Source organism: Seriola lalandi, unplaced genomic scaffold, assembly GCF_002814215.2.
Source record: "Seriola lalandi dorsalis isolate HSWRI2012SDOR001 ecotype SW California unplaced genomic scaffold, Sedor1 jcf7180002052274, whole genome shotgun sequence".
NCBI lineage: Eukaryota > Metazoa > Chordata > Actinopteri > Carangiformes > Carangidae > Seriola > Seriola lalandi.
The window spans coordinates 3134722-3160437 of NW_019522827.1; the positions used below are offsets into that span (position 1 = coordinate 3134722).

The 25716-nt window shown below is 39.7% G+C and overlaps 1 protein-coding gene across 5 annotated transcripts in view; it reads right to left on the reverse strand.

Annotated features, from left to right (window-relative positions):
* The window catches only part of ap3b2 (adaptor related protein complex 3 subunit beta 2), a 48414-nt gene that overhangs the window by 7296 nt on the left and 15402 nt on the right, over window positions 1-25716 (reverse strand). For 3 of the 5 annotated variants that reach the window (XM_023400308.2, XM_087172325.1, XM_087172327.1), the window contains exons 2-25: window positions 25331-25406; window positions 24687-24761; window positions 24271-24366; window positions 23910-24070; window positions 23392-23458; window positions 22380-22562; window positions 20877-21074; window positions 19056-19153; window positions 16069-16123; window positions 15886-15957; window positions 15291-15353; window positions 15018-15150; window positions 14474-14583; window positions 14153-14329; window positions 13331-13517; window positions 12507-12637; window positions 8035-8149; window positions 6555-6744; window positions 6066-6237; window positions 5549-5636; window positions 5148-5257; window positions 3743-3971; window positions 2181-2265; window positions 1812-1909 (exon numbers count right to left, since the gene is read on the reverse strand). In XM_023400308.2, coding sequence (XP_023256076.1) covers window positions 1812-1909; window positions 2181-2265; window positions 3743-3971; window positions 5148-5257; window positions 5549-5636; window positions 6066-6237; window positions 6555-6744; window positions 8035-8149; window positions 12507-12637; window positions 13331-13517; window positions 14153-14329; window positions 14474-14583; window positions 15018-15150; window positions 15291-15353; window positions 15886-15957; window positions 16069-16123; window positions 19056-19153; window positions 20877-21074; window positions 22380-22562; window positions 23392-23458; window positions 23910-24070; window positions 24271-24366; window positions 24687-24761; window positions 25331-25406 — 2969 coding nt within the window. The remainder of the gene's footprint in view (window positions 1-1811; window positions 1910-2180; window positions 2266-3742; window positions 3972-5147; window positions 5258-5548; window positions 5637-6065; window positions 6238-6554; window positions 6745-8034; window positions 8150-12506; window positions 12638-13330; window positions 13518-14152; window positions 14330-14473; window positions 14584-15017; window positions 15151-15290; window positions 15354-15885; window positions 15958-16068; window positions 16124-19055; window positions 19154-20876; window positions 21075-22379; window positions 22563-23391; window positions 23459-23909; window positions 24071-24270; window positions 24367-24686; window positions 24762-25330; window positions 25407-25716) is intronic. The other 2 variants (XM_023400309.2, XM_087172326.1) reach the window with 1 other exon arrangement.

Genomic DNA, 25716 nt, shown 5'->3' on the forward strand with positions numbered 1-25716 from the left:
TAGATAATTGTATATAGATAAAGTTGTCCTCTTATGGGAGGGGAGTTATGTATAATTACATTCAATGGCTTAAAGTTTTAGATAACATAAAACAGTACATGTCACAGCTTACACTCCTAAAGAACACTCATAGAGTATCCCAGTAACGAGTCTTGAGGTCAGTTAGTGACCAGTCAACATATCTTAATGCCCCCCCAGTCAAAGCAGTCTAGACCCGGGTCTGATACAGTCTATGTTCACAGTTGTTTCTGCTGCCCCCAGTGGCCAAAAGAGTTATTGTAGGTTAAACCAAATACAGCCTGGTTTTAACATTGACTTCAAGATGTCATTTGACCTCCAAACCACAAAAAAAATCTGTGCTTACAGGGTTTGAAAACACAACAAACCATTCAGACAAAAAAAAGCATTGTGACATATGACTTCAGATTCAGCAGTTTGAAAGCTCAGATAACAGAAAGATGAATGATGGGACACATGATCGAGCGCTGCTCTCAGCCGGATGTTGTTATTTTTTTGTCCACATGGTGCCCAAAGACGAGTGAATCAGGATCAGTGGATGAGCATTTCCAGTCATTCCCGGTGTAGCAGAGTGTGAGCGGCCTTTATAAGATGCAGGTTAGCACAGGTGAGTCTGTCTGCAGCTACAGACCTGCAGATGCAGTTAAGTGTTGATTACAAAGGCAGAAGGAGGGGGAGGACGGGGGAGTGGGGGGGGAGTCAGCAGGAGGTGTTAGAGGAGGGAGGAGGAAGGTGTGGAGGGGAGGAGGGGTCTGTGTGAGGTTGGCTAAAAGGCAGGTGGGCACACAGACAGCTGGGAAGAACAAATCTATCAAAGCCAACTTACCTAGATTCTGTAATAGCTTCTCTATTGAGGACAGTACGGAGAGGGAGGAACCGTGGATATGACACATGTTTAAAGAGTCACTATGGGTTTGTTAGAGCTCAAAACTCGCTCACTGTTAGTCAGGATGGAAAATGAACACCAGACAATAGAAACATGCTGGTACACACTGTCTGCAGATGCTCTACCAAACACTTTGGTCACATTGTTTCTCAAAAACCTGGTTGAATTTTTCTGTATTTATAGTCTAGTTACAGGTAAATACAGCATTCATTTAAAGTTAAAAGATTTATTTTGTGCGATGACACTTATGCTCTTGACATAAAATGTGTCTACAGCTTCTATCACAAGGACAAAGTCTTAAAATAAATGCTGATGTGATCACAGGATATTATGTGTGTGAGGAGACTGCTAAAGACATAATGAGAATCTTTTGAAAAGAAGTTGCTCTTTTCTCACATTATACTTGGACAAAATCCCAGATAAACCCCTGGCTCAGGATGAATGCCTCTTTAAAATACTTTTGGCTACTAGAAAGAAAGCTATCACACTGAAATGACTGCGGGCAAATCCACCAACAAAGGACAACTGGACTACAAGTGTCAATGAAGTCAACTGTTTGGAGTAAATGAGCTTTACTTTAAGATCATGATTTAGAAATACTGGACAAAAGGACAACATATACAGTATGTGACTATAAGATGGAAGCAAATACACATGACACTGTGCATGACAACCAGCTCTTTTTACTAAAAATAATAATAAAAAATATATAAAATATGTGTTTGAGAGAAGTAGTAAAAAAGCAAATATGAGAAATCAAGCCCCATACAGTTCAGGCAAAGTAGCTAACTTCTCTTTCTCATTTTTATAGATTTGTTTGTTGTGATGTTGTGATGTTAGTAAAGTGATACTGATTTTATATTTCATATGTCTCAATAGAATTATTTAATTTGCTTCAGTCACACACCTTGCTCCTTCTTGAACTCATTCTCTGTGAGGAAGACGGGCCTCATCAGCTCTCCAACCGGCGGCTGGATGGACACGAAGAACTTCCTGGTGTGAGTGCTGAAAATGGAGAGAGACGTGGAAAAAGGAGTTATTAATATATATAAACTTCACTGCTCCATATTGCTTCATTTGTTTCTGTGTTGCTGCACACAGAGCACAAACGTTGGTAGGATCACACATCACTATATTTCACTTGGCCTGCAGAACAAGTCAAACAAAGTGAGTGTAATTTCAAAACTTTTCAAACTCAGCAGATTCATGTGAGATAGCTTGTTACAACATCAGCAGTGTAGGAGGACTGCAGGCTCTAAAACAGAATCCATCTCACCACAGCTGGAAGTTTGCCGCTTGCGTCGAGTCACAGAAATCGATGCCCATCACAGCTGTGGCCGACTCACCTGCCGGCAGCAGCTCTGTCAACACAGAAGAAGAAGAGAGACACTAATGTTGACACACAAACAAATAAAACAACATGAAGTTCTTCAGTCAGCAGCACAGCTACTTTGATCTATGAGGACTGGGAATGTATCTTCTGGTCCAGACTCAGTTCTGTGTGATTCACAGATTCTCAGATCCACACTACACACTAAGTCTAAGCAGGTTTCCAGTATGTTTAAATTGAATATATTGTTTAGAATTCAGTATTGACATTGTGTGTTGCTGATTATTGTGATGACAAAGCTCCAGACAGAGAAAGTGTAAAATGTTTGAGAAAAAAATAAACTTCTCTCAGTGTGAAGTTAAATAACAGAGTTATTCCAAAGACACCGTTTGATTGACAAACATTGTTTCCTGTTAGTATTGAATGATTAAGTACTTTGATTATTTTTTTTTACCTTTACAGACCTGATAATAAGTATATAGTAAATACTGTGTAAATGGAGTATGTAGAGTACACTGTCATTTTTAGAAGTTTGTTATAAGGTCTAAAGCACATACCTCAGCACATACATCCACTGTATCTTGCAGGAAGCCCAATTTTCTACTTTTATTTTGAAAACATTACAGAAGTAACTCCCACAGTAGCAGCACTTTCTATAAATGTCTTTTGTAGTCATGTGGTTTTTGGCTTGTATTTTGCTGTGCTGTCTTTTACATGCATATTCTTTTCTGTTTTATTTTATTCTAACTGCTTATCTACAGTAGGTTGATTTAAATATATCTTCTCTACAGTTCTTACACTGCATTTTATGGTATTTAGCTTTTTTATTATCTAAATCCTTCTTTGTTGGATTAGTAATTACCTCCACCAAGGAGGTTATGTTTTTGTGTTTATTCGTCAGGAGGATTACACCAAAAGTACTGAACCGATTTGCACCGCACTTGGTGGAGGAATGGGGCATGGCCCAGGGAAGAACCCATTACATTTTGTGCCGGTTCCAAATCATTTACTATGAATTAAAAAGTCTGCGCTTTTGTGAGTGCCCTTCTAGTTTTGATGATAGCGATGAGCCCAAGGACAGTGATGTCGATCTGTCGGTTAAAGACTTTGGTTCAGAGAGAAATCTCTTAACAAACACTGGACAGAATTTGGTGAAGGGACTCATGGGTGTCTGAGAGGATGACTCCTAATGCTTGTGATTCCCTGACCTGTGACCTTGCTCCAGCATTAGGCCAATTTTTCTGCCTGAAATTAAATATGATATTTTTTCATGCTCCTAGGAAGATATACCTTTTATATGAACCTCAAACTTCACGTTTCCATTGGTGTTAATGGCAAAGTTCTGAGAGCAGCAAACCCTCAGTATGGTGTTTATTCAATCCAATAGTGCTTTAGTGTACTGGTGAACACAAAGGCTTCCATACTAATACTGTTACTGGTGACCTTCCTTGGATCATATCGTATCTAAATGTCAGTTCCCATTGTACCTCTTCAGCCCCATCACTCACCAAGCTCTGGGAACTCTTTGACTCTCATCCCAGACTGCAGCTTCACGTCCTCCATGTGCAGGCTCTTGGTGTCGGATGTGGAGTTGTTGGTGAACTGCATCTGCACCGCCACCATGTTCGCATCAGAGCTGAACGGCTGCCGGCTGAAGCAATACTCCACCGACAGCCCCTCCCCTGTGATCCGGTGCAGCAGCTCGTAGCTCTTCAACGCACTGGAGGGAGCAATGCTCTGTGAGCAGAGGAGGAGATGAAGAATCATTAACCATTACTGGCTTAACACTGTTCTTGTGCTCTCCTGTGGGTGTGCAGTCTGGGTGACATGGAAATGGTGATAAAAAAATAAATACATGAATTTGGGCAACACTATGGGCCCTATCTTACACCAGGCACATTGTTGGTGCATTGTTATCTTGAGCCAGCTGAAAGCGATTGTGTGATTGACCAGCAAAAACCTGGTCTGAGTCAGTGGTGCAGTACTTCACTGTTATTTTAAGGGCACCTACATAGGCAAGTGCACAATGCACCCCTTACTCACAAGAAGAGTGTGCTGTAAATGCTCAGATGTTTAGATGAGTCATGTGGAGCATTACAGCCTCAGAAGGGCGGAGCAGTCTTTGTGGGATATTGTATGTTGTACAATACTGCCATGCGTCATGGACGTCTCTTGGACATGAATGAGGCTCTGCAGAGAAGTGTTGTTTCTTACTACCTGGTAAATCCACAGCAGTGTTTCTCATTCATCACCAAGACTAAATTTGTCCACCACCGTTCCATAATGAACCAAAGACTTACTTAGACTTCTCATAATGTAACATAAGAGATGTCTAATGTTGTGAGTTGGGCTGTTACTTCTCTGTAGACCTGTGCTCAGCGCACTGATTCACTTAGCCCTTCTTTGTCCCTCAGGCCGAACAGAGCTGCTGCTGCCTGTGCCAGGACTGCGCTCATTGGTCAGTCACAATATGTGATCATCCCAACACAGACAGAATCTAACTCTGTGTGAAACACTGCGCACTGTGAAACACTTATAATAGCAAGCCACCAAGGGGCAAGCGCCTCTGGTTTTTAAAGGGAATGGGAGATGGCAGTCTGATTGGTTTATTGGATGTTATGTCCAAAACACTCCCATGATTAATTAAGAGATTTAGTACAACCCTTTTGAACCATGCACCTGGCGCAGCGACTGCTGTAAAAATAGCAAAAGTGATATGGACCCGCCCTAAATGCACTTGCACCACTCACTTTAGACCATGTTAAAACAGAGCCCTAAGTCTAAGGGTAAAAGTAAAATAAGTAACGTAAGGTAAGGTAAAACAGAAATCTACTTTAGAATCATTTCTAATAATTAGTTTAATAGAAAATAAAGATGCTGTCCAGGACGCTGAGAGACATGAGAAGTGCTTACTGTCGGGGAGAGAACACTGTCAGACAAAGACAAGCCCTCCAGGTCGGTCACGAGGCTGCTGGACAGGAAGGTGTTGACGGGTGTGACTTGAGGAGACGGAGAAGGTTCAACTGGGAAGAGAGACGCAAAGAGATTCAACAGGGATGTTTCCAACTTCAGGCATGACTGTATTCATCTATTTGTCATATCATTTCCAGTGGGGGGAACAACTGTATGTTTTTTGCAGTTCCCATGTAACCAGAAGAGTTGGCATAGCAACCGGTCAAGTGCACCTCCTGAGATTTTTAGAGATAATTCACATTTGAAAACGTCCTTGTTCGCTGACTTTGACTGACGTGAGCATCAATACTTCTACATTCTCTTTCAGAGGAGAAACTTAACACAAGGACGAAAAAACTCACAATCGTCGAGGTCGAGAAGAGACATTTCTTTCTTCTCTTTCTTGCTCTCTGTCTTGACAGGTTTGGAGGGAGGTTTAGATTCAGCTGCCTGGAAGGAGAAGAAAGAAAAACTGACATGAAGAGACGAAGAACTTTACTGTACGTGATGGTGCATATGGAACAGTCTAAATACATAACACAATGATAAGATACAGTTTCAGATTTTATTTCAACGTTTACTTTAAATGATTTTCCTAAAGGCAAGGCAAAATAATTTTGTAGCACATTATCATACACAGAGGTCATTAAATGTGCTCAACAGAAATAAAGGAAAAATAGAAGTAAAAACTCATAATAAGAAAGCAGTATAAAACAGTATAAAAACATAATTATAAAATAGGTAATAATCTAATTAAAGTGCAAGATTAAAAGATTAAATAAAGCTAGTTATGGTTTGGACAGATTTGATATCCACTGGGAGCTGACTCCAACATCTACAGGTGTAGATTTTAAATGTGCAGAGATTCATTGTCATTACCTTTTTTTTCTTTTTGACCTCGGCCTCAGACTCAGAGTCTTCAGACTCTGACTGGCTGCTTTCAGACTCGCTCTCCTCCTCCTCCTCCTCCTCAGATTCAGACTCTGAGTCGCTCTTTCGTTGTTTACTCTTCCTCTCGTGCTTCGTCTCTTCTTCTTCACTGCTCTGCTCGCTGGAAGACAAAAGCAAAGGTTAAAGGTCCGAATTTCTATCTATAACAGATGAGACAGATTCTACTGTTGTGCTTACAGTTGAAAAAATTGGACTATCCATCAAATCTCACTGGATCTGTTGAAATAGCTGCACGAGGGCCCAGAAGAGATTAAAGAGACCACTACTGACCACAAACTGGGCTTTCAGTGTGAAAGGAAACTGTGTGTTTGATTTGATTTACCCAACTACAGGTATAGAAAGAATATTAGAAATGCAGAATTAACAGATATTAAATGTGGTTGGAGTCCATAAGAAACACCAGGATAAATCCGCTACCTTTCACTTTCTTGCACTGGCTTCTTTAATTCTTTCTTCTTCTTCTTCTTCTTCTTGTCTTTCTCTCCCTCTTCTTCCTCATCATCCTCTTCCTCAGACTCAGAGCCATCCTCACTCTCTTCGCTCTCTGATCCCGACCCGCTCTCCTCGCTGCCGCTGCCGCTCTCCGAGGCGCTGGCAGAGTCCGACTCTGAAGAGGAACAGGTCAGAGTCCAATGTTGAGGAGGTCACATGATTTTACACAGAAAACAGGGACACGAACGTCTGCCTGGTACATCATGGTATATAAACCATATGCACCACACGCATGTACACAAACACAAACAGACAATCGAGATTTAAACATTCAGAAGAGTCACTGGAATAAAAATGTCACAGTCAAATCTAAAGTAAAGCTAGTTTTTCCATGAGGATCATTTTTCAAATTATCCCTTGTATTACTGATTCCACAGACACATTTTTCCAGAGACAAGTTGCAATAAAAAAGATTTTGCAGAACCTATAACCGACATTCACAGATTTCTTGTTTCTTTGGCGTACACAACAAAAACAATGAAAAACAGAGATTAAATGCACAATTTTGTGCCACACTTGCACTAATGATGGTGTATTTTCAGATGTATACTGAAATCCAGACTAGTACTACTACTACTAGTAATACAAACTCAAATGTGAGAGGCAGTAATAGTAAATTCTATAGAAACACCCAAATAAAAAATCTTTGATATTCTCAATTACGATAGCATGACACAAATTCAAGTATTTTCACTCACACAAACATAATTATTCATCACTGTACTATCACCACTACCAGTTGTACAAGAACAAGGCTGGTGATATTTTACATTTTCCTTATTGTCAACAAATCCCATGGAAGGATTAACATTTACATTTACTCATTTGACAGACGATTTTATCCAAAGCAACTTACAAGTGAGGGACATCACTAAAGCTTCAGTGCAGTAGGAGACCTTGGTGTAAGCACTAAGTACAACATCTACTCAATAAGTGCAAGGAGATCAGGTAAAGAAGTGCATAGTTAGTGCTAGTCAGGCATCAATGCATTGATCCAAACAACAGGTGTTGGCTGTGTATTGGTTTTTCACTGTGCTGAAAATAGTACCCAACGAATAATATGTTTATTCCTGTGTGAGTAATGTTTGCTGAAAACAGCAGATCCCAGCTGAGAGAGAGCTACTGACAGGGAAAGCTTTGGTTTCGATCTTTTCACGGGGTCTGTTGACAATAAAAAAAAAAGAGGCACTTGGATTTCCTCATGTCCCGCCATGATCACATGCTAACAGAAGTTTAATAAAAATCAGTTTTACCTCATAACCACAACCACCCCTAAAACGCCTCCACTCACACCGACTCTCAGCAGAAATCACATGCTCACACACCAACACATCTGTGCTGGACTCTCCTCATTTGACTACAGGATGCGTTGGCTCTAACAGAGCCAGCAACCCTCTAAAGTTACCACTGTCAGCTGACTCCGTCGGCCCGGACTCGCCCTCCGAGTCCGAGTAGAACGGCTTCTCCACCTTCTTCTCCTTCCGCTTCTCTCGGCTGCTGCACTTGGTCCATTCAGGCACCTGGCGGAGGAAGCAGAGTTCACACAGTGAGCCGTCGGCCGTGCCTCAGTGACAGCAGCAGAGACGTGGGCACATTACAGTACAGTAGCATGGCCATGAATGCCTCTGCCTGGATGTGATGGAACCAAATGAAGCCAGCCATCCCTGCTGCAGATCTGCGTTTAGATCTGACAGCCAGACAACAAATTCAGAACAGACCAGACACTAATGCTTGTATGGAGTTTTTCTTTTTTTTGCTTTCATTTTATGCACAGATAGATGTTAACACCAGGTGATGCCTTCATGACCAGTTGCAGAAATGGTTTTCTTTTAATATAGGGAGCAGTTCCATTAAGAGAAGTGAAGTCTTTGAGGAGTGGTGACTATCCTCCCACACTTAGAAAGGCCGTCTGTCTTTCTACGACCAAACTCATTAACCAATGTCATCAGCTAATGAGCCTGGACATCTCAGCCCCGCCCCGATTTGAAACCCACACTGTTGCTAATACATCTGTACGTGTCAGAGGACCGCACGTCCTGCTAAAAGAATCACTTCTTTAATGGTAGAGACCGAGGAAGAGGGTGCTGTGTTTCAGATAGCTTTGGCTGAGCTAAGCACAGGACAGCAACTACATTAGGCGGGGTGTCATAAAAGCACTTGGGTTTTTTTGCAGCTATATGGGTTGAGGCTCAAGGAGGTGTGGCTTTTTGCCGCTAACTGACTCACACTCGTTAATGTTGTGACTCTTTCGAGCAGCGTAAAAACCTGGCAGACGTAGAAAAAGAAAAAGATTGGGGTGGAGGTGAGATGAGGAAAAAAGGGAGGGAGAAGGTTTGTTTTTTTTTTTTTTTTAGAAAAAAGTCAGGAAAGCAAGAGAAACAGGCACAGGAAGGTTTCTGGGTCTAAAAAGAAGAAGGTGTGAGAACAGTTTCGGATATCACAGAGACAAAAATAAATTCCAAATTTCATCACTGCATAATTATTTATCACAGTATCTGGCCTTTACGTAGCTAAAGATACACTAAATGTTTTTTCTCTGGTAAAATACACTCCAATATAACTTAATTATAATGTACACACTTAAATATATACATAAATACTGCAGAAATAAAAAGTCACCATTAACATTTGCTACTTACTAATATGTTGACATGCATTTAGTATGAAAGTCTATCAGTAACAAAGCATGATGTTGCACTAGCATGGGTTAAAATGAACTAGATGAGGTGGAGGTGAGGGGGAGCCGTCATGGAGTGAAGCAGAAATCTGAGAACTCACATCACTCAGTATCACACAACAGCATTTGTGACACAATCACAAACTGTGTCACAAATTTCATCAGTTCATCTTCTTCCAGTTTGGACAAAGATGGCTGTCAGATTTATCCTCTGTTAATCTGCGCTGAGTCATCACTGAGAAATTTAATCCCATTAATCTCATCTGGTCCGTATCACTTTAAATGACAACCAGAGAGAGACTATAAGAGGGAAGAGAGAGCAGTCATCAAAACAAACACCACTGCACTCCCAAACTGTGAGGATGCAGGAGAGGGGGGGGGGGCACCTCTCTCCAGTCCCCTAACAAGCCGATCCGCCCCTCGCCGGTGGTTATGACCTCCTCTGTCTGTGGAGATGTACAATGCGCAGAGGGAGAGTCTGTCAGAGAAGTCGAGTTTTGAGAGGATTCCCTGATCCTCCCAGCGCTTACAGCCACAACATGACTCGACATAATAACGGGCCACTCAGTGACATGTTTCAGCAAATGAACTGCTACTTCAAGCACCATACTGGTGGTTCTGCCTGTCTGTGCTCTTTAACTACAAATCATGTATATTTCACATTATTGCTGATCATTTTCCAAAGCATGCCATACCCTTTAGACTGGTTTCCTATTTTTCCGACCCCCACCTGGGTTTTCTGTCATTTTAATACATTTTGAAAATCATGCTTGAAAAACTGCAGTAGACTGTGATCTATCACAGTAAATGTGGTACTTAGTTACACTATCATTACACTGTAATGCATTTTATATGCAGGGACTACTTTGAAGACCCCTTCCTTTATATTCAAGGTGTTTTGAGTCTACGCTGTGGTGTCCGCTGTGAAGGGCTAACGTATACAACATAAGCATTGAATTAACATTAATTAGTATATATTATATCATATAATTAGTTAAGTATATGATTTATCAGATGTAATATGTTCACTTCCCACAAACATGTTTCCACTGCCAAAGATTTTAGTGTTTGCTGCTAAAAAACATCACAAGTCCAATTAAGCTGACCAGAAATGCACCCAGGAAGTTAGCAGTGACATGAATCAAATCTAATGAATATTAAAAGCTCTAAACTAGGAAATGTAGCAGACTTTAATAATTGAGAGGCTGGAACCAGCAAATGTTTGGCTGTTTGGCTTGAAATGTGACCAAAGTGATTGATCAGTAATAAAAATGATTGATTTTTTTTTTTTTAATGGACTGATGGGATCATTTTTTCTGCTCTTATATAAAGTTGTTTGTACTCATGAAGGTCATAAGCCTTCTGCATTGTCTTTCATTTTTTGTATCTTAGTAATTGCTCAGGAGTTTATTTTATTTTTTTGTCTTCTATACAGAGAAAATGATTGCATGACGAGAGAGACAAGATTTTGAAGGTGTAACTAACAAAAAAAAGTGATCTATATATATCTATTACAACTGAGTATTATCATTATAAAATTAAATATGATTATGAAATGACATGGCCTAAAAAATGTTATTAGGTATTTAAAAAGTTTAAGTAAAGACCAATGAGTAGCCCTGAGTGTTGTGAGATTGTCTAGTCAGGTGCAGAAAGGGTTCACATTTCTGCATGAGCTGTCAATTATCACTTGCAAGACCTTAAATTTACGTCACAAGCTAATGTAATTTGATTCCTGCCAGACCACAATTAGAGAAGTTCAGTTGGGGGCTCAGATTGCAAACCTAGTTGTAGCTCTGAAGTATGTTGTCAGAAAATCAATGAGATGTCAGAGCTTCTTTGAATGCAGCTACATGGAGACTTACCTGCTCACATCTGCATTACAACCTGTTATACATTCACTCTGATAACAAAATAAAGGCAGGGCATGTTCACTGGTATGGATTGTATATCCATAGCAAGTTTCCAGTTTCTGCATGGGAAACAAATATCTCCCTGGAAGGCAGGGAATAAAATTAGGAGTGAATTAAAAGCTTTGGAAAATGGTCAACAGTAATATATCTATATTATTTACCAGGCTAAAACATATTAATCTCCTGGTGGGGTTGTTTAGGACCCTGTCTCTTTCATTATTACGCCAGTCAAATCAAAATGAAATGCAGCTGTTGGCTCATCTTGAAATCTGCATCACAAGTCAACGGCAAGTTAACACTGAGTCTGTATCATTGACCACTGAGTAAAAAAATCTACACTATTATACCAATAATTAACAAATGAGACAACAAAATCAAGCCTGGCGGTCACTCCTGTAATGAAGTGACTCACACAAGTTCTTGATTTTATGTCTTCATTTTGAAAACACATTGTTGGTTATGAACCGATGGCACATGGAGTGAATGGGATGGAGAAGAGGAGGGAATTTGTTGAGTTGGGATGATGCTCTGCAAGATGTAATATTTTAAAATATTTGTTTGTTCATCTATAGTCCAGGACAGTGTAAGAGTATTAGGCCAAAAATAAATATATTTGTTATATTATGCGACGTATGAAACATGCTGCGTCTGTGTAAAAATGTAGATACTATTGTGGGTGCCAACCTCTTACAATCTCCCATGGGTCTACATCCAGCATGGTCTACAGGAGATGTGGTTTACTGCTATTGATACTGATATACAGTAAAAACTTGGGTTGTTTCTCTCAAATCTGTTCCCTTCTGTTTCACATGTGCTATTGGCTCAAACAGCGGTGAGAAATCACCTGGACAGGGGCGAGTGAGCTGCTGCCGAACAGATGCAAGTGCAGCAGAGAGAGCGAGGAGTTCAGCACCTCTGACTGTTTTCATAGTGAATCAGGAGTTTTTAAATAGAGACAGAAAATAATCCTCTTTTCTCATTTGTGACTCATTCTCCTCCGTGGAGGGGGGAGTTGATAACAGCATCCATTTGGAGGAAGATGGAGGCCAAGAAGGATGCATGTAACTGATGAGTTGTTAATGTTAATGAGCTGTAAGTGAATGAAAGATGGCTTGTGAAAGAGGAATCAATGTTATATTGGATGTGAGGCTCTGGTGACTCTGTCCAACCCCTCTGAGGCACTGCTCTGGGACAGGAGCAACCCTCGCTCCCCTCCATCTTTTGGGGCCCCTGGTGATCCCAGAGGGCCCCTGTGTCTCTGTATGTTACTGTTCCCACTGCACGCACAGACTCCTTCACCTCCACGTTGCGCACGGAGGGGTCTGGGGCGGCTTCGGGCCAGTCAGGCAACTCCTGGTAGCCCCCAGCCTTGGCATTCAGCAGGTGGGATAATGAACCCAACTGGAAGTGGTCTCGATCTGCAAAAACACAAGAAAAAGAACTGAGTGAAGCAGAGGTAAGCGCAACACATAGGTTATCTTAAACCACTTGACCAGGGACAGACCTAGACCAGTCTCTAACTGTGGTCCATTCATCAGACAGAACTGAGACAACCACGCCCCTCAGTGTTTTTTCAACAGTGCGAATATCTGTATATTAATGGATAGATGAGAGCGTCATTGTGAGCCTTAGTAATGCCAAAAAATATTGATAGTGCAACAACAAAAAAGTTATTTTATTGGGAGGATAATCGTACTTTAATTTTTGGAACTGAAGTTCCCATAACTTGGGGGCTTTGGTAGATGTAAACAGGAAGTACAATGTTGCCAAGGAATTTGTTCATCAACTGTGGTTTACAACCTGAGCCCCGTTTTTTAGCTTATATTTGTTTACATCTTGGCAAATTGGCATCTAGCCGACTTAGCTGTTAGCAGTTCCTGTTTGCAACACACTCATTGATATACACACAACTATTATTGGAATACTCTGAATCTGAAGAAAATGTTAAAACATGATAATTTTAACACAAATTCTGGAGCTAAAAGGAGCAGCTTTTTTCACTCAGGTGTTGGGGAAACTAAAAATAAATGATCAAAAATGATGGGACTGTGTTAGCTTACTTATATGTGTGTGGCTGTGATCAGGTGAGAATTTTTAAGTGCCTTCTTTACCTTTAAATGGAGACTCGAGGACTGGTGCAGGTTTGAGGGCGAGGAACAGTTTTTTAGCGTACTTGCTAAGAGCCCCACTCTTCTCAGTGGGGACGATGAGCTGGCGAATGAAGCGTGCCCGATCACGGATGTCGTAGTTCTGGTCATACTTGGCCAGGTTGAGAACATACTGCGTCAACAGTTTGGTCTGTGAGGAGAAGGGAATATTAGGAACATGGAGCCTGAGGAGACAATCAACAAGAACAGCTACTATCTAATGTATTTATGCATGCACAGTATATGAGTATGTCCTACTGTAGATATATGTGTTCAATGGTGCTAAGTAACAGTGAATAAGTCATAACAAGGTATGATATGATGACCCAAATGTAAATGAAAGGTAGTGAACATTCCTTTGGGTAATTAGTTGATGAGTTGCTGGGGGTTTCATAGGGTGAATTAGAGGGTTGCAAGGTGGTTGTTATGCTACTATGAGTAATTAGTAAGGTGTTACTAGGTAGTTATTGGAGTGAATCAAAGGGTTGCTTGGTGGTTGCTATGGTGTTCTGGGTAGTATGTAAGGTGTTGTTGCTAGGTAATTACCAGAGTGAATTAGTGGGTTGTACTGAAGTACTATACTTAAGTACAATTTTTAGGTACTTGTACTTTATTTGAGTATTTTTCTGCAACATTACACTTCAACTCCCATATATTTCAGAGGGAAATATTGTACTTTTTACTCTACTACATTTATCTAATAACTTGAGTTTTAATGTTTTATAAGGGTTTAGATAAGATTAGACTTTATTAATCCCTGGGGGCACATTCACAAGCTATTCATACCTGCTTGGAGTTGGTGAGATACAGCTTGGCAGCCAAATTGATGATTTGTAGCTTGACAATATCCTCTTCATTAGTGAAAGACTTGGCCATCTTCCTCAGGACATCCGGGGCAATCTTAGGTACATGCTCACAGTACTCTCCAATGAGCCACAAGATACTGGCCCGTGCCATGGGCACCTGACAACCCAGGTTAAATCACATGGTTAGAGTATATACACATCTATTGTTTCTTCTAGTAATGAACAGAGATTTAACTTGGCAACCCATTATCTTTACATGCAAATTTAAAATCTGAAAAGAGTTTGTGAATGAGATTCTCACCTGGATGTTGTCTGTTAGTTTTGCCATGTGCTTGATGATGTCGCTGTGCTTCTCTGGTTGCATCTGCAGCAACTTCTTGATAACAACCACAGACTCGGCAACAACCAACTCTGTACAACAGGACAAATTCATTTAAATCATAAATGAACATTGAATGAAGTATTCTTTCATCTATACATTCTTTCATCTTCTTCTATTCTTCATTCAGTTCAAATTCAGTAACTTACTTATTTACTGAGGAAATACTCTGAAACTGGTTCCTCATTTTCATTCCTTATTTGTTAAAGTTAAAATATGTTTTTTATGTTCAGTCCATGTCTCGGTGATTGCTATCTAGCCTTCTCAATCTTATTATTGTCTGTCTGACCCCAATTTATTCATCATGCAAAAAAATGTATTTTATAATTTACAAATGCTAACGACTAAGCTTGATTAGTTTAAACTATTGACCTAATATCTGATACTGACATCTGCATCATTTCATTCCAATTATATCATATGTACCATTTAAAAAGCATCTAGAGTATGATATTAAAAGACTTACCATCTCTGTTGGACAGCAGCTGCACCAGGCCGTTCAGACACGTGTCCCTCACCTCTCCGATGTTGGTCGCACAGCGGCCGATGGCTTGGATTGTAGCAGCCACAAAGTCTTTATCCATACTTTTAATGTATGTCTACCAGAGAAAATATTCACTTAGCACAGTAATACATAAAGGACACCTACTGCTGGCAAATATCTCACTGCTGAAGGACACGTCTGCACAATTCTTTATTCTGATTGAAGACAATATTCAATCAAGTTATTTCACTGTACCTGAAACTCTCTGAGAATGGTGGAAATGTTCGTCTCATTAGCCAAATTGGTGAGAACCTCCAGCTGCAAAACACAAGACAAAACGTGCCTTTTTTGAATACTGCACAGTAAACCTAAATTAAAAAGGAAACACAAAACTGCATTTACTGTAATTACTGCATAGACTTTTTTGATAGCATTGTTTACTTACTAGAACTTGTGCCAAAAAACTGAGCCTTCGAATTTTGACTTTCTTTGGATTGATTTGGCATGGCAAGGTAACAACATGCTTTGGTTGAATGAGTTTGGTTGAAATTCAGTACTGTTGCTTTCACCATTCACAATGACAGAAATAAATTACACCCACACAAAATGCACTTTTTGACATTTTGTTTTTTTTCTTTTTTTTATGATGTCTTAACATGTAATTTTCTCCACTTGTTCTAAGAAAAATAAATGAGTGGAACAGGGCTTAAAATATTTAATAAACTGTACATATCCATAATTTAAGAGAATTCATTTCCCTCCATTGATTCAGAGTATAAAAGAGAAAAGGATGGAGGCATAATTAAGACTGGAGGAACAATAGAGTAGGTAGGATAGAAATGAAAAGAACCTTAAGGACTTTGATCTGAGTTGGGTCTGTGGAGCGGATGTAGAAACTCTTCAAGTATGGCTCAAACATCCCCTGTGAAACATAAAGACAGAAAGACGAAAAAGAGCTCAGTGAACCTGCAGCTTTGTTTTCAAGTTTTACACACACAATAACACATAAAAAATACCACCAGGTGTAACTCACCCTTCTCTTGATCGTCATTGTTGCCACGTTCTGAAGAACAACATACTGGACTTCACTGGAGGAAGAGACAGAAACAGGAGAGATTGACGGAGAGTAGGAATAGAAAAAAAAGAGATATTCAATAAAATGTCCATTTGCCTTCCCCTGTGTACTTGACCTGAGACACGCTGTGGTCATATTGGAGGGCCACAGCTCTTCACAGCAGAAGTAATATTTATCATCAAGTCACTCCAAACTTGGCTCCACCCAACATCAAGCTGAGTAGAGGTTTAATCAAATACCTGAAGTGTGCAGAGCATTTAAAGCTGTGAAATATTCATTTAAGGCAATTTCACTTAGCCTCCCACCTGCTACACCAACTACTGACCTGCTGGCAGCCATTAGTGAGCATATGAATGATGGTACAAAAAAGTCGGCACCAAATTGTCAGAAGACCTGGTCACCAAATTTAATTAGTGAGAAAAATAGCAAAGCAGTTAGACTATATATTCTGACAAACAGGGTTACATTTGCTGAAAACTAAATTAAACTTCTAAATCTATTCATAGAAACATTAACATCTGCTGCTTTGTAAAATGATCCTGCTGGATAAGTAGTTAACAAAAACGTGTTAGCTGACTCTTCTCAAGCGAACAATAGCTATGCCATATTATTAACACCATAATTCCCCAAAAACTTTAAAGGGGCTATTTGTAAGTTTTCTCTGCCACCGAACGTGGTTTCTTGCCAGGAGCGGGTGGTGGTGATTGTTGCTCGACAAGAGCTTTGGTCATCGTCTTTATAATGCAAGAGGTTTTAATTCGCCCTCTGAGCAACGCTATGTCTTCAGGGCAGATTGGAGGTTACAAACTGGTTTAGTGTGCTAATTAGAGGAAAAGACGTGACAGAGACAAGACAGAGACATTTGTGTTGCTTCCCACTCCTGGAAACAGCTGTTGGTGAGCAAAGGAATGAAGTTTAATGCTGAACTCACGATGTTTCCTCTAGACTGGTAAGTAAACAGCTGTTAATGTTAACGCTGGCTAAGTAGCAATAGCAAACCTTACAAATATTGGATGTTAGCCGTCTAGTTTTAACTCTGAGTTGGAAATATGAGAAATTTCTCACAGCTATGATATCCTCACTTGACGAAAACAGTGAAGTGTCAGTAAAATAAAAACATTTGGCAAAATGGCTGCAAAGCCGCTATAATTAGTAGTCACATCTAAATAAAATCCAATATTAACACTAATACAATCTTTTCAGCTCATTTAAAGTCAGCTATAAACTATTTATTTGTATCTGGTTTCATTTTTTAATAAACCACACAAAAATAGTAAATCTAATTTATTTATCTGGTAAGACTGGAGGTAACCACCCTGGAGTAACCCTAACCCTAACCCTAACGCATAGGACTCCAGACCTGACTTTTCATCTTCATGCATAGCACATTGTACTTTTCTGTATTTTTTGACTGCCCTAATGAAATTTAGTTTTCAATTCACGTAGCTTTACATCTGAATTTCATCTGCATTTGGGGAATAAGACCAAATAAAAAAATGGTTTAAAAAGTTGTGTAACTTTCTTGCTTAATATCTAGAAATTATTATTCAAGGTGGTAAACCAATGTAGTTGTAATGAGAGCTGAAACACCACTGACTCCATACAAATAATGAAGTCTAATGAAACATAATCATACAATACAATGGATTTCAGACAAATCCCCCACAGGGAGATGTTGCTGTTTGGCCTTTTATGAATGATGATCTCATTGCAGCACACACCGAGCCACAAGAGCACTTGTTCAATAAGAAGCTGACAGTCTGCAGGACTTACAGCCAAGAGGCCACCCATGTGCTGTCATCACTCCTGATGCTTTATGCCTTCATGTTTACCTCAGCCTCACTGAGCTCCCTGTTTAATTTCACTTTCTCCATCAGGGCTATAAAGATTCGTTTTACTCCCCTCACTTGTCATTTTCTTGTTGTCATACTGTTTTCCGCATTGCTGAACTTCTGGTCATTACAGCTTTCTCTTATCACATTCAGCTGTGTGTTTTTGTCAGTTTGAATAGTGTTTTGTTCCTTTTCAAGTTAGACTCATGAACACATCTCAAGCCTTAGCTCTACTCTCAGCCACAGTACAATAACGTTGTGAGATGGCTCACTACTACTGGCTCAACTACTTTTGGAATGCATCACTGTCGAAATCTATAATAATAATAATTATTATTATAATTACTATTATTTTAATAAACTTTATGCTTAATGCTTCACAGGCATTAAAAAACATAGTGCTGCAATCATGAAATGGAGACTAGAGCACACAATGAAAGATGCCCTTATAAAGGATTTATAAACAGTTTATAATTAGGTTGTTAATTTGGTTGCTAACACTTTATAAATCATAATTAAACAATTATAAACAAGATATAGGCTCACTATTTGGCAAGATCAAATACTACTCATTAATCATATTAACGACCTCCTACCATGTGTAAAACACATCACCATTTATTAATGAGTTACAATAAGGCTCCTTTTTACCAGTTATAAATACTAGTAACTCATTAGTAAGATACTGAGTAGTTAGTATCAACTGGATCTTGTCAAATAGTGAGCCTGCATCAATATCAGAAAACTGTGTTATAACTTGTTTATAATTGTTTATTTATGATTTATAAAGTGTTAACAACCAAATTAACAACCTAATTATAAACCATTTCATTATAAACGTGGTCTCATTGTAAGGTGGTACCAGAGTTTGAAAGGAGGACACTGAGGTAAACGGATGGTTACTCAGCTGAGGAGCCCTAAAGACAAATGCCCTACCACCCTCTGTCTCAAGCTGAGCTGCAGACCTAACAGAGCGAGCCGACGAGCGAGAGTGTAAAGGGTGAGAGGGTCAATGATATAAGATGGGCCAGGCCGCTCAGTGATTTAATAACAAGCTGTGGCTTATCAATCTGAATAGACAATTTATTTGAAATGGTAGCCGGTAAAGCTCACCTGTGGCTCCTAAGGAGACGGACCAGGGCCTTGGCGATCACCCCAACCTCTGCTTTAGGGGCAAGATGGAAATACAGCTGAGCCACAGCCATCACCACCTTGAACGTGCAGGGAATGAGAAAAGAGAAGCAGGGCAACATCTTACACAGTGATACAAGCTCACAATATAAAATACAGTAAAAGGATGAATAACATGTACCAAGTCTCACTGGGAAATGTGTCTAAAAAGCTTTGTTCTCTGTGGAAAATTCATTAATTACAACAGTCTATTACCAGTGCATACAATTCCTTACACTGCTTCATGCTGCAGTGCAGATGTGTTGAATGTGTTTTGCTCTGGGCTAAAAGTGAGAAGATTAAAAGGTTTTAAAAGTTCAAGACACGATCTGGCAATAAATCATTGAAGTTTGTGTTGTTTCAGTCCTTTAAGGTCTCAGTCAGCATATTGCACACAATTTATACCTGCATTAACTGATTCTTTTTTTTTTGGACACTTAGCAGCAGCACAGCAAGCTATGAACATGACATTGATACATTGCCTTATAAAGATGTTGTGGTGAATGTGTTAGCAAATGGAGCAACAATAGCTCAGTCCAAATATAGCTATGTTTTGTTCTCCTCCACCTCCTGAGGGAAACATCTGGCTCTTCAGCTGCTTAATGCTCCCCTATGTTCACTGGCTAGTCGCTAACTTCATCTGTTGCTGTTTGGTGCTGAGAAATTAGAGCACAGAAAACTGCTGCCTGTTGTGCCGAGTGCGGTGAAAGTGAACCACAACAGTAAAGCCAGACAACTGCAGATTCAGGTGAACACAAAAGGCCAAAAACTTCAGTTCCTCTAATGACCACTTGAGTCTGGCTCCAGCAGTGAGTCAATCCCCATCGACTCTCATCTTAAAATGTCCAACTTTACAACCGAAATAAACATGTTTACAGCCTGGTACAACACAGAGTTTTGGTCTTTATAGCTAATTTCCCCCTTCACTGCGATGAAGGGGTGAATTTTTATATAACTCACCTGTTTAAATGTTATGAAGGCTTAAAGTTATACATAATTGATTACGAGTCACTTTAAGTCTGAAGTCTCAACTCCAGACACGCCCCATGTCTTTGCCCATTTATGGATTTTGGAGCAGCCCTCTCTGAGCCTTAAAACTGCTCTTCAGAAACCTATGGGTGATCACAGAGGCTACGCCCATCTTCATATACAGTCTGTGGGAAGCACATGTACCTGGCATTTTACCACAGATATTCACTCAACAAACACTCAACAAACTCAACTATTTGAAGTGACATAAGGGTAAAGAGAGCCCATTTATGAATTGCTTACTAGGTGCAACACAATATGCTGCGTTGAAAGCAATTACAGAGGACATTGATAGACATAAGAAACACATGCTTTCTTTTTACGCAGCCTAGAAGCTTAACAGCAGAAGACAGAATAATGTGTGACAAGTGGATTTTATAACATCTAACATGGAACAAAACAGGGCAGCCAAGGTGACCACAGCAGTACTAATGCAGTGTGATGCTTTATTAATTTCCTTCAGGAAATTGTCACTTGTCCCCCTTTCAGAGCGCGAGGTCAGCTCTGATTAAGGACACTTCAGCTGGATGGATGCCTGCTAATATAAACCGAGGCCTTGATTATGAAGACCTCAATTAATCACTACACTAACCTGCTGCTTGAAGTAGAATAACTTGGGAGAGGAAACAATTGCATTCTCTGCCATGGTAACTGGCTCAAAAGGAGAATTAATGGACTGTGCTGTGTTACAATGATGTCAGGTGTGTGTATATTATAAAAGTGCAGTGGTCTCACGGCTGCGTTGCGGCTTTGCAGCAGCGGCTTTGTGTTCCTCAGAAGCAGCCGGTGATCTGGATCCATCACGTACGGTTTCCTCTTGGCCATGGCAGCAACCTCGGCTTTCTTCTCTTTCTCCTCCTCGTCTTCATCCTCATCTTCATCTGAGCCGTAGAAGGTCTTCTCCCCGCCGCCCCCCTCCTCCAGCAGAGACTCCTGCAGAGACAGTGGTGATCACAAAGTGTGCTGGGGTGACAAACCAAGACATAAACCTCTCTTGCATGGAAAGTAGTTACTGGCAGCTTTAAAGGTCACCGTCACCACAAGTCACCAGATGGTCATTTGCTCTTGAATATATTTGATAAAAAAAAAAAAAAACAGCAGCACCATGTATGAGAAACATTATCATTAGACCTCCTGATGTTAGACAAATTTTTTAGTGCAAAATATTTTTCACTGCATTCACTGGGAATTACCACAATAACAATGTTCAACACGGTATGACAACATGGTTGCTCATGAGAAAAGACAGGTGGGTCTGAAAAACTGATAAACACAGAGAAAAGAATCACTAAGGCTGCATCGGAAAAAGAGGAAAACAATGAGAGGATGATTTCAATTTATACCTCTGCACAGTGACACTGGCAGGACTGGGAGAATATAATTAATCCAACAAAATAACAGCTGTATTGTTGCAAAAAAATTTGCACCTATACACTTTTGTTGTATAATAATCTCCTCTAAATCCCATTCTTATGCAAATTAGTTGTTGGTGACAGCACACAGTGAGTAAACTCTTAGTTTTTATAGTTTGTATTAACTGCTGCAACAATCAATGAAACACTGAATCAGTATATGAAGTCTTTTATATAACTGAATTCATTGATATACGGTACTACACTATAAGCTGTGTCTGTGTATACAATAATAGAGTCAAACATTTTGCCTTTGGTGTGATTCCACAGTGTAACATGAGAAAACCGCAAAAGAAAAAGTATAGTAAATATAGCTGTGTGAATAAAGAGTGCAAAAACATATCTAAAGTTGATTAACTGATTAGTCAATGGACAGAAAATCAATTGACAAAATTTTTCAATTTACTATTTAAGTAATTTATTAATGCCACAATATTTGCTTGTTCCAGCTTCATAAATGTGAATATTTGCTGTTTTCCTGAGTTTTATTTTCCTGTAAATCAAAAATTTCTTTGGTTTATGGACAGTTGGTTGCAACAAGCGACCTGAAATCATTGTATTGAGATGATGGGATGTTTTCACTATTTTCGATCATTTTATAAACTAAATGATTATCAGCTGATTAAAAAGCAAAACAAAATGTCAGATTTATAAATAATGAAAGTCATTTTTAGTTGTTGCATTTAACTTATTAAACACTAGGCTAATAGGCTTGACATTAGTCTTATCACCACAGAAGAAATAAATAAAGCTGATCAACTACAGAGGTTACACTTTTATGAACTCATGATTTATGACACACCAAACATTCTGTATTCTTACTCACATTGATGTTGGGGTTGAGGAACTGGGTCCTGGCGTAGCGAGTCAGCATGTTGATGATGACGACCTGCCCCCACTCTTCCACGTCGATCAGAAGGTTACACAGCTTCCTGTAGTTCTTGTGGATCAGGTCGATGCGCTCCGGACACACCTCCTCGAAAGCCATGACAACGCTTCCTGCCACCAACTGCAGCACAAGTACAACCACACAACAGATGATGATGTCAGGGTGATGTCCTTGAATACCTTATGTCAGGATGGTACATGTGATCTCTGTGGATTACTGATGCACAAAATACTGTCAACATACAGTCACATCTTCTGATGAACTAGAATTAGATCAGTGTGGTTGTACGCCTCAGCCAACCAGTCAAGATGCAGGAAATATTAGCGTAGATAGCTTTGAATAATGTTGAATAATGGTGTTTTAGCAGAACATCATTATGATGTCACAGTGAAGTTGATCATTTCATCCTTTTATCTCATTAGACCTTTGTGTTAAATGTGTCAGAATTAGCAAATAAATTCTTGATTTATGATGAAAATACGTGTTTTGTGAAGGCGCAGTGACCTTAACCTTTGACCTTTGACCACCAAATTCAAATCAGTTCATCTTTGAGTCCAAGTGAACGTTTGTGCCCGATTTGAAGAAATTCCCTCAAGGTGTTCTTGAGATATTGCGTTCACAAGAAAGTGACTGACAGACAACCAGACAACATAATGCCTCCGGCCTCAGCTGTCACCAGCACAGAAGAAAACCTGTAGCTAGTGACTGAAATGCACAGCCTGTCTCTGTTTTTGATATATTTCTGTTACAACAGTTACAACAGCTCATGCAAGAACTTAAAGGTGAAGAGGGAGAGTGGTTAAACAAATGATAAGCCGTGAAACAACTGAAGAACTGAATGCAATCTGGTGCTGTGCACTCTGTCTTTTTCAAACTTTGAATTGCATCAATTGAGAAAAATCTGGTGAGAAAAGAAAAAAGCGAAATCAACAAAGTTCTCCAAACCCACCGTGGTTTTGTCAGCGAGGAGTTTCTCTATGACTTCAATCAGCTGGTCCTTCTGCTCCGGATCCAAACTGAGAGCAGAGAGAGATAAGTCCCTTAAATGCGTGAAAGAGGAAATGTTGGAGAAAGATCGGTTGTGCTTCAAAATTATACTCAAGAGCATAAAACAGAAGGATTGGTGAAGGATGTACTTTTTACTGCCATGAATGGCTTTGATTTCACAGTGGCAATAAGTCATAACATTTGATCTTAGCCTTGTGGTTCTCAAACTGGGGATTAGAAAGCTGCAAAGTGAATTATGAATTCTCAAAAACAGATTTCTGAAACACAAATTCATTATCTATGATTCTTCTAATCATTGTCATGATAAATAGTACGCGTCTCAAATAAGTGCTGAAGTAAAATAATCTGAAAAAGGAAAATGAACATCCGCATTTGAGTTCATCATGGTGAGTAACCTCACAACACTGAGCCATAGCTGTTTTGTTTTAGGGTCCTTGTAAAAATGTCCTTGTAGGTCACCTGTAGAGTTTAGGAATTGCGTGAGCAGCTGTCTTTCTCACATATGGAGACATGTCGGAGGCAGCTTCTTTGATGGCCAGCATCATTATGGGAACGATGATCGTGACTCGGATGCTGGAGAGGACTCTCAGGGCGCTGGCTCTGATCAGCTGGTTCGGATCCTGCAGAAGCACAAAGCAAAGATTTTATGATGGTCGACAAGGTTATGGCTTGGTTTAATGTGATTTGATTTGAAAAGACTATAGTGCACAGTGTTAATAAAAATAAGATTAGGTAAATATTTATTCTTAAAGTTTTATTCTTAAAGTTTTATTCTTAAAGTACATCCACAGACAAATGTCACATGTGAAAACTGCTGCACCTTCAGACCACGCTGAAACGTGGAAATGGAGAGCAGAGCGAGATCCTGCTGCTCCTCAGCATAACGCACCAGATAGACGTAGACCAGCTTCTTCACCTGGAGGAAGTGAGAGGGAGAGAGGTTGTTAAAAAGAGAAGATTTAATCCAAATTATGTAGATTAGTTCAATTTTTTTTCACTGAGATAAATCTAAGATAAAGCCAGGTGATAAAAACCTTAAATTTAGTTCAGGTGAGATAAAGCCAAACCCCACCGGGCTTTTAAAAAATGTGATAAGATAATGCATAAGTTACAAAGAAAATAAAAAAATAAAAAATAGAAAATAGAAAATGCCTTTTTTTTTTTTTAACATAAAACTACTCAAACTTAAGAAAAAAGGGCAAATAATACATGAAAGCAACCGGGCTCATTACAAACCTCTATGTTTTTGCAGGCCACATTCTTCACCACAGCAGGGAAGAGATCTGACGCGTTTTTACCTCGGGCGATCATCTGCAGAGATAACACACACCAGAAAACACAATGAGGATTTCACAAGGTGATATTTTTCAAGTGTTTGAATCATTTGTAAGAGGAGGTCCGACTTTTCTTTTTCATATTCTATTTCAGCCCCTTTAGATGCTTTTCCTCCTCTTTCGTCTTCTCTGTCCCGCAGGGATAATGAATGAAGAGATGGGTGTGGAGCTTCAGAAGCAGGAATCTGTCACAGATGATGAATATTTAAAAGCTGACTGTGCAGTTCGCATCTCTTGCCACCATAGTTACACCATCGGAAACTGCCTCTGTCTTAAAGCTTCGGGATCTTAACTACAGCACAGTTTTTAATTGGATTGTGATCTACAGCTCTCATTACAGCATCATTATACAGACATCTTTACAATCAAAACTATGAAATCGATTTTGGTACCAAGAACAAGCTTTGGGTGTTTCCTGTTAGCGTAAATTAATAATGAAGAATGCTGTGTTTTGCTCAGAAACTTTCCGTGCCTCTGTCCTTCACTCGTCACGCAGCCGAATCTACTGATCAGTGAAATCCCAGAGTAAACATTATTTATACTCACAGCCACAATCCGCTTCATTGCCTCTAGCTTCAGGGAGTCTTTGTTGCTGTCCAGCATCTCCTTCAGGTCGTCATGTCTGAGGGGAGAAAACAGTGAAAATTAGCTCACAGCTTGTTCATTTTCAGTTCAGGCAATCATAAAAGACTCGGACTTCCAGGGGCCTCACACAAGAAATGCAGACCTGTTTTACAATTTCCAAAATGTATCAAACTCTGCAAGTGTGGCCCAGAAAAATGATTCTCTTTGAAGTGGGAAATCCAGCTTGCAAAATATGGAAACCTTCGAAACAGCAGCTCATAAAAGCAGAGTAATTGGAAAGTGACATAATCCCCAATACATGCCGACGTCTCATAGAGAGATTATATGTAGATATTTAAACAAGGATG